The 12,387-nt window shown below is 46.3% G+C and overlaps 1 protein-coding gene across 1 annotated transcript in view; it reads left to right on the top strand.

The window, feature by feature from the left end:
- DNAH7 (dynein axonemal heavy chain 7) overlaps positions 1–12,387 on the top strand; it is a gene marked incomplete at its 5' end in the record, with an annotated part of 175,496 nt that overhangs the window by 104,386 nt on the left and 58,723 nt on the right. The window contains 4 exons of the mRNA XM_080671125.1: positions 804–1,134; positions 3,516–3,862; positions 5,448–5,628; positions 9,983–10,168. Of these exons, the coding sequence (XP_080527251.1) occupies positions 804–1,134; positions 3,516–3,862; positions 5,448–5,628; positions 9,983–10,168 (1,045 nt within the window). The remainder of the gene's footprint in view (positions 1–803; positions 1,135–3,515; positions 3,863–5,447; positions 5,629–9,982; positions 10,169–12,387) is intronic.

Here is a 12,387-nt window from a genome sequence, read left to right as displayed (position 1 = left end):
CAAAGGCAGTGATTTGATGTCTGTAGCGTGCCCGCCAGACGCCCCCCACTGCGGTGCCACGCTGGTCACGTCTGGACTGCGGGCAGGGGGCTTCCAGTCTGCAACTGGGGCTGCTGGGCTGCGATTGGGTGCTGCAGGCAGAGGACCCCGGCACCCATAGGGCTCCATCAGCATCTGGAACTGGAAAGATCCATTTTTCTGGGTCCTCCCCTCCCTCCACGCAGCCGTGGCGCAGACACTGGGCTCACACCCCACAGGCCCCTTCCCTCCCTCCGTGTAGCCGTGGCGCGGATGCTGGGTTCATGCCCCACAGGCTCCCCCCCTTTCTCCGCGCAACCATGGCGCGGACGCTGAGCCCAGTCCTCTGGCCAGAGGCTCCTCCCCTCCCTGCATGGCCAAGGAGCAGATGCTGGGCTCCCGTTGCTGGGGCGATGTCACCAGCGTCTGCTATGGGTGCCGCCATTTTTGTCGCGGAGTGACGGTTAATTTACATATCACTCTTTTATTAGATAGGATGTTATTAGCTATATTCATTTTGCTGTGCATTAGAGCTCTATGGATTTTTACCATTCCTTACAGTTTTGTACCTTTGAACACCATCCCTCTTATCCCCCACACCCAGTCCCCTGGTAACCACCCTCAGACGCTCTGTGTCTTGTCGGTTTGACTTTGGTGGAACTCCTCCCGGTCACTCCTCTGGTCATGCTTTGAGCAGGCCCGGAGAGCCCAGAACGCCGAACCTCCTTCCTTGCAGGAGGACCCGGGGCCCGGCGCCTGAGCGTGGTGTGTGTGTTTGCTTTCAGTGAAGTGATGAAGATGAAGAAGCGGTACGAAGTGGGCCTGGAGAAGCTGGATTCCGCCGCATCTCAAGTGGCCACCATGCAGTCGGAGCTGGAGGCGCTCCACCCGCAACTGAAAGTGGCCAGCAAGGAGGTGGACGAGATGATGCTGATCATCGAGAGGGAATCTGTCGAAGTGGCCAAGACGGAGAAGATCGTCAAAGCCGATGAGATCGTGGCCAACGAGCAGGCGATGGCAGCCAAAGCCATCAAAGACGAATGTGACGCCGACCTGGCGGGGGCCTTGCCCATCCTGGAGTCGGCGCTCGCGGCCCTGGACACCCTCACCGCGCAGGTAAGACGCACGCGCGCTTGCGGGAAGCGTCCTCAGAGCTCAGGGAGGCCCTTAGGTAGCACAGTGTGCCGCAACCTGTCCCCGCTGTGCATGCAGTCAAAGTCGCTGTCAAGTTGGCAAAGGGTTCCCTAGTTCACCCGAAGAAAAAGAGATGCACGTGCATGGCTAAGACGATCTTGAAAAAGAAGAAACCTCCCCAAGGTCACAACCCACCCTAGAACACCTGTCACCTTAAGAACTTCGCAAAACAACCACAGTAATCGACAGGGGCGTAAGACCCAAGTGCATGTTTTGACGCTAAGGTGCGCCTTCTTCATATTTGGGCCCGTGTGTAGTCGGGGTGCACCCTGCAGCAGGTGTGGGAAAGTACAGATGTGCCTCAGTGACTGCGGGGCCTGGTTCCAGGACCCCCTTCTGACACTCAAATCTGCACCCTCAAGTTCCTGCTATAAAATAGCACAGTACCTGCATATAACCTTCGCACGTCCTCCTGCACACGTTGAATCACCTCTAGATCCCTTTTTACCAAAGACAAAGTGAAGTCTCTGTAAATAGTGCATATTGTATTGTTTAGGAAATAGAAACATCGATCCTCAGTTGGTTGAATCTGCGAATGTGGGATCCGTGGCCATGGAGGGCCGACTGTATTGTGTCAGTGTTTGCCAGTGGTTGTTTTGTGTGTGTGTGATATAGACAATAGTTTGGCTTAGATTTTTAACAGCATGTTTAGATTTGATGAAATGTGGTATTAAATAATAAAAATTAAGATATGGAAGGGGAACCTTTCAATTAAGAAGGATAAAGATGAATTAAAAAATAAGTAGTGTGGGGGAATCTTGGCTAAACTGTTGGGTGGGGTAAGTGGGAGAGTGTTAGAGCTTTTCTTTATACCTTACTCAAAAGCATATCTCAGACTGATGGAAGTTTAAATGTAAATAGTTATGTTACTATAAAATAGTAGAAAATGTAAGTCATATTTGTAAACTCTCAATGGACTAGGACCTCGTATTTCTTGGGTGTGAGAGAACTCAGAAAAAAACTAAGCAATATTGTTAGTGATGTATAGAATCTGGATATCATATATTTTTCACAATTAGTACAGCTTTTATAAAAGTTATAAATTTTAGTACCTAAAACCAACGCACCTTGTTTGATATAAACACTATGGACAGAAGTTTAGAAACACTGGGGAAAATATTTGAATTATATGACAAACAAAAGATTAATATGTCCACGTAAATAGCTCTTACAGATAAGTAGCTCTAAGATCAGATAGTAAAATGATATAAAGAAGTGATTCACAAAAGAGGAGATACAAATAGTCACTAAACATATGAAAATCTATCTTACCTCACATGTAGTTAAAGAAACACAGATTGAAATAAGATTTCTTTTGCCTATCGGAATGCCTACAAATGTTGCTAAGGGTGTAGGTAGTAAAACAGGCACCCTTATACTTTCTGAAGAGCAGTTTGTCAATATGTGTTAAAAGCTTTAAAAATAAAGAACATAAAGTCATTTATCCAAAAGGGCAATTGGAATAGCAGAAAAGCTTTGACAGGGTGTAAGGATTGTGATTCATGCCTATACATTGGAAGGTTGTGCAACCATTAGAATGGTGATGGAAATGTTTACCAGCATGAAAGGGTGTTCACCAGATATTGTTATGGAAATCGTTCTGAAAACAGCATGCATGTTATGTAGACCATGATCCCATTGGTTAAAAGACACTGGTTTGTAGCATGTACACATACATAGAAAATTATATGGAAGAATGCAAACAAAAATGTGGTTAACTATATATGATGATTATAGATCTTTATATTTATAATTTTTGTATTTTTCTAACATTTGCCTTTTTATAGTCTTTAAGAAGCTACAGAACTCTTACAGCCAAATCTCTCTTTTGTGTGTTTTTGAAGTAGACTTTATGTCATAAGTAACCTTACATAGGTATCTCCCCATCATTATTTGTAGTTTTTAACTTTGGGGGGAGACAGATTTCTCCATGCTTCTTGACAATACTTCTAATCACAGTCACCTGAACAATGAGATTCTAGAGCAGCCGTGGGCAAACTACGGCCCGCGGGCCGGATCCGGCCCATTCGGCTGTTCTATCCGGCCCGCGGACCCGAAAGAGCAGAGGGTTCTCTTGCTCTCCCCTCCGCTCCTTTACTTTGAATTTATATTAGTTCACAGAAACACTCCATCCATGCTTTTGTTCCGGCCCTCCGGTCCAGTTTAAGAACCCATTGTGGCCCTCGAGTCAAAAAGTTTGCCCACCCCTGCTCTAGAGCCTACAGCTTGGCTTGAAAATACAAACCAATGACAAATAACCCACCCACAAACTGTTTTTAAATAATGGGCATGTTTATTCCCAGGACATTACGGTGGTCAAGTCCATGAAGAGTCCGCCCGCGGGGGTCAAGCTCGTCATGGAGGCTATCTGCATCCTGAAAGGCATCAAATCCGACAAGATCCCCGACCCCACGGGTTCCGGGAAGAAGATAGAGGACTTCTGGGGTCCAGCGAAGAGACTCCTCGGTGACATTCGATTCCTGCAGTCCCTTCATGAATATGACAAAGACAACATTCCTCCGGCATACATGAACATCATCAGGAAAAATTACATCCCAAATCCGGACTTCGTCCCCGAAAAGATCAGAAATGCATCCACGGCGGCCGAAGGCCTGTGCAAATGGGTCATAGCCATGGATTCGTACGATAAGTGAGTGCCGCAGCGACCCGATGCGCTGTTTCCAACGGGGCCACTTAGGCAGGATCAAACTGAGAAGCTGCGGGGCTGGGAGGGGCCTCGGGAAACCGCGCTGATGCCTGCTCTGTGCTTGCACGCTTGGTGCAGGCGAGCTGACAGCCATTAAATAGATGCTGCAATGACGCAGGAGCCCGCTACACCCTTAAAAATTATTAGAGACCCAAAAGCTTTTGTTTATTATCTACCAGCTAGAAATTAAAACTGAGAAATTTTAAATACATTTAAGAGTTCTTTTTTTTAAAAGATCAAATATTTATTTTTTTAAATATATATATATATTTTATTGATTTTAGAGAGGAAGAAAGAGGGAGAGAGAGATAGAAACATCAGTGATGAGAGAGAATCATTGACTGGCTGCCTCCTGCACGCCCCCCACTGGGGATGTGCCTGCAACCGGGCATGTGCCCTTGACCTGAATGGAACCCGGGACCCTTCAGTCCGCAGGCTGACGCTCTATCCACTGAGCCAAACCAGCTAGGGCAAGAGTTCATTTTTTAAAAGAGCAATGAAAACATTACATGTTAACATAACTTTTTTTTTTTTAATCCGCATTTAGAAAAATTTTTTTATGAGGAGAGCACTAGTGTTTTCTATTCCAGCAAATCTCCTTAATGTGCTCTAGCAGGAGAGGGCTGGCCTCTCAAATCTGCTTCTTCCGTCTGCTGCGATATATGGTTTTGACTGAAGCACGTGAAGAAATACCTGACCCAGATGCTCCAGTGGACAAGGGCGGACCTCGGGGTCCCTTGAAGGGGAGGGGCCTGGGCCACTTGTAACCACTGGTGTAACATATGCACGTTCTTTGTGAGACAAGGAGCCTTTTTGATGATTGTGTGAAACCATGCATAGCGTGTGCAGAGTAAAAATCATTGGTTATTTCTTCAAAAAGCAACTCTTACAGAATCTTTCAAATACATACAACTGGAGTCATTGTACATATGTTACATGCTGTATAGGTTGGGACCAGGATATGCTATGTTCAATGATAAATTTTAATGTAATGTTTTATCGTTTAGAAAGTCCATTTTCCAGACAGAGAAAATAATTTAGATCCATTCTTTTTTCCTACATTGTCCCTTTTATTACCAACTTACATGTTTATAAGAAAACTGGGTTTTACCTAAGGGTATATTCTGAAACTTTAAAAAGAAGTAAAATGACACAGAATACCTCACCTTTTCCTCATCAGAATTAAGCTACTTTCCCGAAACTCTGTCATATTTTACACAAATGTGCTATTCTCCTTCTGCAAAATCACCAAAACACCACACTGGCAACAACCAAATATTATTTTTTGGGGTAAGAAACAATTACTTGTTTGGAAACGTTATGCCTGTTGGGTATTAATAGTCACGCCTTAGGTGCTGGGATCAGGTTTGACCGATTCTCGGGTGAAACAGAGAGCAAGGAAATCAGCCTAGGTTGTATATGGAGATGGGTTTTGAGTTAGAGGAAGGCTATTCGGAAAGCAAATCCAGTGGGTAGTGCACTGGAATATTAAGTGTATATTTCATTTTCCAATTTCACTTGCTTGCAGAGTGGCGAAAATAGTGGCTCCCAAGAAGATCAAGCTGGCCGCAGCTGAAGGGGAGCTCAAAATCGCCATGGACGGTCTCAGGAAAAAGCAGGCCGCCCTCCATGAGGTGCAGGACAAGCTGGCGAGGCTGCAGGACAAGCTGGAGCAGAACAAGGAAAAGAAGGCTGACTTGGAAAACCAGGTATGGGCGGCTGCAGGCAAACGGGGGCAAATTGCCCACCACCGTCAGTGAAAACCGTGTCCCTGTGAGCACACCCCACAGCATCCTCTTGGCCTGCTGGTCGGGAGCTGGTGACCCGTGGCCCACGGGCCCAATTCATCATCGCCCATTTTTATGGTCCACACGCTAGCGGTCATTTTTAAACGATTGCATATTACATGGTTATATAAGTACCTACATGATAGCCTCGATTTTACCTCTTGGGCCCCAGAGCCTAAAATATGTACCTTCCTTTGGCTCTTTCCTTCTCCAAAAGAAAAAAAAAATTGCTGGAATCCACACGGTCTTGGAGTTGTTTTCTGAAAATATACAAACATATTCTCGACCAAAAGTTAATAAAGGAATCTTTTCTATATGATTGATTTGGGATCCTTTTTATTTTTGCCCAAACGATTTTCCTTTGTCTTATTGAGACACCATGTGTGTTTTTCATGGGTGTCTTGCTGTTAGCATTACAAATGAAAATTAATTTTGTAAAGTAAAAATTTTCTAGATGTAATTTACTTATAGGATATTTTTCCTTACATGATATTACCCTACTATGCCCCCTTTTTTGATTAATGGAGGCTTTTGTAAATTTTATAATGCAGTCTTGATAACTTTAAATTTTAATTTTTTTGCACAAAAATATGACTGCTTTAGTTTCATTGCATGTTCAGGAATTTTACCAGATATCATTGCTGACATGTACACATAAGGAACTGTTTGACATTGAAACGGGGACTCAGAACTGTTGGACATTGAAATTGGGACTCAAACATTTTTTGTTATTATATGTTTATTTCTAGTCTGCAGAGGCAAGATTTTCTAAAGGAAAGAAATGGGGGAAAAATAGATACAGAGGCAAAGAAGCATTGAACGGACTGTCAAACTACAGCGGGAAGTCAGGGGAGGTTGCGGGGTGAGGGGGGGGCCTGTAAGAGATCAACAGAAGGACTTGTACGCATGCATATAAGCATAACCAATGGATACAAGACAAGGGGGTGGGGGGGATGGCAGGTAAAGGCATGTACTGGGGGGAAGGGGAGGCCAGGGGGAGGTCAATGGGGGAAAAAAAAAAGGAGACATATGTACTACTATTTGTAATACTTCAAACAAAAAAAAATAGAAACACCACACAAAAAAATTGCCAATCATCTCTGCCTTGTATTACTAAAATATCGAGCTAGATTATTTAAATTAGCCTTCATGTCATATATAGGTGAGGAAATGGAGAGGCAACATGGTAATTGACTTGGGTTGTATACGAGTTCATGGCAAAGCTGAGATTAGAACACAACACCCAGTGCCACGCTGTGGCCACTGACACTGTCTTTAAAAGCATTGCTCTGACTCAGCGGTCGCCAGCCGGCGGCCCGTGGACCACTGGTGGTCCGTGAGGTCCGAAAGGTTGGCGACCGCTGCTCTCACTCATATAGCGATTCCGTTTGCAAAAACTAACTGCTAAAGTCTGAGCATGTCCCAGAAAAGAGGGCAAAATACTCTGTGCCAGTCAAACGGTGTTGGGTGCTTCTTATATGGAAGGCACCGTTGTATGTACTGTCTCATTTATTCCCTCAATAAATGAGGGAGGCAATCTCTTTGTACCTTTCTGTAGAAACCAAAGCACAGAAAAGTTGAGCAACTTGTCCATGGATAACCCAGATTCTAAGCATTAAGGCTGAGATCTGGACGCAGGCAATCTGACCCTAATAGCCATGCTCGGTACCAGACTGCTCCGTCCTGTAGGATAGGTGCACATATTCTATATTTGTGCATATATGTGGCTAATACTTAGGAATGCGACCTATTATTGAGCATGCTTTCCAAGTGATCAGTTTTAGTTTAAATAATATAACTGACAGTATGTTGTTGCTCATTCTAAATATGTTTCAACTCTGCTGTATGTTTGACATTTTTATTTTTCAAAGTAAAATGTTAAAAATTATGGTGATGTAAAATGAATATATGCATATGTCTACTAAAAATCTGCTCTTGGAGGAGAAATTTTAGCTAAAATATTTTTACTTGCTTTTTCTGACAACTTTATTATAGTCCAAGGCCTGATTTACCACTTCAAGATCATTGAGAGAATAATGGATGAAGAAAGACAGAAACTATTAGAAAAGGGAAAATTAAAAAAGAAAAGGTTTAAATTTAGCACGTATCAAAAATATTACCAATTAGATACCTTTTGCTTTTTTAAACCTATCTTTAGATAAATTGATACAGTATTTTATATCTTCTAATCTAAAAGCAATTATTTAATATAAGTGTTAGTAGCATTAGGGAAAGTATAAACTAAATTCTTATTACAAAATAATATGTCTCTGTTTTTATCAATTATCTACTCCCTCTTTTAAAAAAAATATTTTTATTGATTTCAGGGAGGAATCACTCCCCCTACTGGGGATCGAGCCCGCAACTTGGGCACGTGCCCTGACTGGGACTCCTACATAATAAAAAGCGAATATGCAAATCGACCGAACGGCAGAACGACTGGTCTCTATGATGCGACTGACCACCAGGGGGCAGATGCTCAATACAGGAGCTGCCCCTTGGTGGTCAGTGCGCTCCCATAGGGGGAGCACCCCTCAGCCAGAAGCCCTGAGCAGGGCTCACGGCTGGTGAGTGCAGTGCTAAGGATGTCCGACTGACGGCTTAGGCCGGCTCCTAAGCCATCAATTGGACATCCCCAAGGGCTCCTGGACTGCGAGAGGGTGCAGGCCGGGCTGAGGGACCCCGTCCCCACCCCCCCCCGAGTGCACAAATTTCATGCACCAGGCCTCTGGTTGAACCATATCCTCCTGGTTATGAAACCATTGAACCACATCGGTCAGGCTATTTATTTCTTCTTTTCACGTGAATTATTTAATTTTAAACCTGGAGGTAAACTTTACTTAATCTTGTCTTCTCCCAAAAATAATGATGCTAAATCACTTTATTTTTTTTTTATTGTTTTCAGAGAGGAAGGGAGAGGGAGAGAGATAGAGAAACATCAATGATGAGAGAGAATCATTAACTGGCTGCCTCCTGCAGGCCCCCCACTGGGGATCAAGCCTGCAACCTGGGGCATGTGCCTTTGACTGGAATCAAACCCAGGACCCTTCAGTCCACAGGCCAACGCTTTATCCACTGAGCCAAACCGACTATGGCTAAAATAAATCAAAATAATTCAGGTATTCTATTGGAATATTGCTATTGCGTGGTTTGAATTGGTTTCCCCCGCCCCCCAAGTTTGCTACTTTCATAACTGCCCTTTTTATTTTCTAATCACATGGCTTAATTACATGTAAGCAAATTTGGTTAACAGTCCTTTGCAAAAAGCAGGCTCTCAGCTGTGGATCGACGCCCCCATGTAAGCTTATTTGCAGGTGTCTGAGTAGGTTGATACATTTAACAACTTGAAAATTGTACTTTGTAAGTAAGCATAAGTTATTAAAACTTTTAAACATTTAACCGTTAAAATTATAAAATCAACCATAAGTTAAATGAGTGGGAAATGTTCAGAGAATACTAAAATCAAATGCATTTAGAGCAGGGGTGGGCAAACTTTTTGACTCGAGGGCCACAATGGGTTCTTAAACTGGACCGGAGGGCCGGAACAAAAGCATGGATGGAGTGTTTGTGTGAACTAATATAAATTCAAAGTAAAGGAGCGGAGGGGAGAGCAAGAGAACCGGATAGAACAGCCGGATCCGGCCCGCAGGCCGTAGTTTGCCCACGGCTGATTTAGATGATTGAAATGGAGGGGGAACATCTATATTTGCAAGGGAATGTTCTTCATTACTTACCTTTTAGTGTCTCGTACTATAGGTCATTTCCTTAAATAAAACGATCTTAGCATTCCATGATAAATGCCATTATGAATTTCATAAATTGTATTCATGGACATACTTTTATTATGGAATAGTTCTCAAACATTCTGAACTTCCCAGTGTCCACAGTGAGATAGCTCACATGTTTCCTTTAGAGGGTTAAAAAATTCCAGTGGAAATTTGTAATTAAAAAGTAATCATTTCTCTGCCGAAACCGGTTTGGCTCAGTGGATAGAGCGTCGGCCTGCGGACTGAAGGGTCCCGGGTTCGATTCCGGTCAAGGGCATGTACCTTGGTTGCGGACACATCCCCAGTGGGAGGTGTGCAGGAGGCAGCTGATGGATGTTTCTCTCTCATCGATGTTTCTAGCTCTCTACCCCTCTCCCTTCCTCTCTGTAAAATATCAATAAAATATATTTTTTTAAAAAAAGCAATCATTTCTCTCTGAGGGTAGAATCTCATAGGACTTCATAACCCATTCTCCTGTGGTGCTGACACAACTCGCTTTTGCCCTTGAGGTCGACTTGTGCAGCAAGAAGCTGGAACGGGCTGAGCAGCTGATCGGCGGCCTCGGGGGTGAGAAAACCCGCTGGAGCCAAACGGCCCTGGAGCTGGGGCTGCTGTACATCAACCTGACGGGTGACATCCTCATCTCCTCGGGGGTCGTGGCCTACCTGGGCGCCTTCACCTCCAACTACCGCCAGGTAAGGGCCAGGCCGACGACCAGTGACTGCAAGGGTCTTCCTGCCCCTCCCAGGGCAGCCGGCATCAGCCTGGGGGACGTTTGTTTATTTGTGTGTGTGTGTGTGTGTGTGTTTTGCTAAGTGTGAGAAGAAAGTGTCCCTCCATCTTGTCTCAAAGGTAAGAGATCTTTCTTTTTTACCGCAGCGTAGTATTCCATGGTGTAGATGTGCCTCGGCTTTTTTATCCACTCACCTGCTGATGGGCACTTGGGCTGTTTCCAGATCCTAGCTATGGTGGATTGTGCTGCTGTGAACACAGGGGCGCATATATCCTTTCTAACTGGTGTTTTGAGTTTCTTAGGATAAATTCCCAGAAGTGGGATCCCTGGGTCAAATGGCAGTCCCATGTTTAATTTTTTTAGGAAACATCGCACTGTTTGCCATAGGGGTCTCACCATTGGCATTCCCACCAGCAGTGCACGAGGTTTCCTTTTAAGTCATGAAACCATAAAGATCCCAGACAAAGCACAGGCAGCAAAACATCAGACATCTCACGGAGCAGCAGAATTTTCACCGGCACAACGCCTAGGCAGGCGTCCTCAAACGACGGCCCGCGGGCCACAGGCGGCCCGCCGAGGACGTGGATCCGGCCCGCCGGGTGCCGCTGCCTGTCCTGCTTAGCAGCCGACGTGTCCCGGGCCCGCAGTGCGCATAGGAATTTGTTCATAGTTGTTTTTTTTTAAACTATAGTCCGGCCCTCCCACGGTCTGAGGGACAGTGACCTGGCCCCCTGTTTAAAAAGTGTGAGGACCCCTGGCTAGGGCAAGAGAGACAAAGGGAGCCAAAACCGGTTTGGCTCAGTGGATAGAGCGTCGGCCTGCAGACTGAAGGGTCCCGGGTTCGATTCCGGTCAAGGGCATGTACCTTGGTTGCGGGCACATCCCCAGTAGGAGGTGTGCAGGAGGCAGCTGATCGATGTTTCTCTCTCATCGATGTTTCTAGCTCTCTATCCCTCTCCCTTCCTCTCTGTAAAATATCAATAAAATATATTTTAAAAAAAAAGAGAGAGACAAAGGGAAAATAAACAAATGGGGCGACATCAAAACGAAATGCTCTGCACAGCGAAGGAGACCAGCATCAAAACAACAAGGAGCCCGCCGTGTGGGAGAACGTATTTGCCAATGAAACGTCTGAGAGGGCTTTAATGTCCAAAACATAGAAAGGACTCATCCAACTCAACAAAAGAAAGACAAACAATCCAATTAGGAAGTGGACCTCAATAGACACCTCTCCAGAGAGGACATGCAGCTGGCCAGTAGACATCTACAAAGGTGCTCAGCGTCACTGATCATCGGAGAGATGCAAATTAAAACGACAGTGAGTACCACCTCACACCTGCCAGCATGGCCACATCAACAGATCAGCAAACGAGTGCTGCGAGAATGTGGAGGAGAGGGAGCCCGCGTGCTGGGCTCAGCCTCTTCCTCCTCTTCTGCATCAGCTAGGAGCGGTGAGAGCAGTACCCGCGGCCCCCGGCCCTCTCTGTTGGCTCCGGGCACGGCCCGGGGTGTGTGCACTGGCTCCTGTGGGGTGGCCCGGGGTGTGTGCACTGGCTCCTGCGGGGTGGCCCGGGGTGTGTGCACTGGCTCCTGCGGGGTGGCCCGGGGTGTGTGCACTGGCTCCAGCGGGGTGGCCCTGGGCCGGGCTGACATGCCCCAGGCAGCGCCCTGCCTGTCTGCCCAGCTCCTCCCACGGCCTCGCACTGGGTCCTGCCTTTCCCAGTCACCGCTTCTTCCAGCAGCGCTGCCAGCAGACCCCTGCCAGACACTTCCAGGGAGCGCTCGGGTGCAGCCCCGAGACCTGGGAATTTTCTGACAGCAGCGAAGTGACCGTCAAGATACAGCCAAAGGCACAGCTCCTCCTGTGAACACACATCCCCGTCCCGGCTGCTGATCACGGAGCCCCACAATCCAGGAGCCCCTTCATCCAGGAGCCCCGCCATCCAGGAGCCCCGCCATCCAGGAGCCCCTCATCCAGGAGCCCCTTCATCCAGGAGCCCCCTCATCCAGGAGCCCCCTCATCCAGGAGCCCCTTCATCCAGGAGCCCCTTCATCCAGGAGCCCCTTCATCCAGGAGCCCCGCCATCCAGGAGCCCCCTCATCCAGGAGCCCCCTCATCCAGGAGCCCCTTCATCCAGGAGCCCCCTCATCCAGGAGCCCCTCCATCCAGGAGCCCCTCCA

This window comes from Plecotus auritus, assembly GCF_963455305.1.
Source record: "Plecotus auritus genome assembly, chromosome: 5".
Classification (NCBI taxonomy): domain Eukaryota; kingdom Metazoa; phylum Chordata; class Mammalia; order Chiroptera; family Vespertilionidae; genus Plecotus; species Plecotus auritus.
This window is presented reverse-complemented; position numbering and strand designations above follow the sequence as displayed.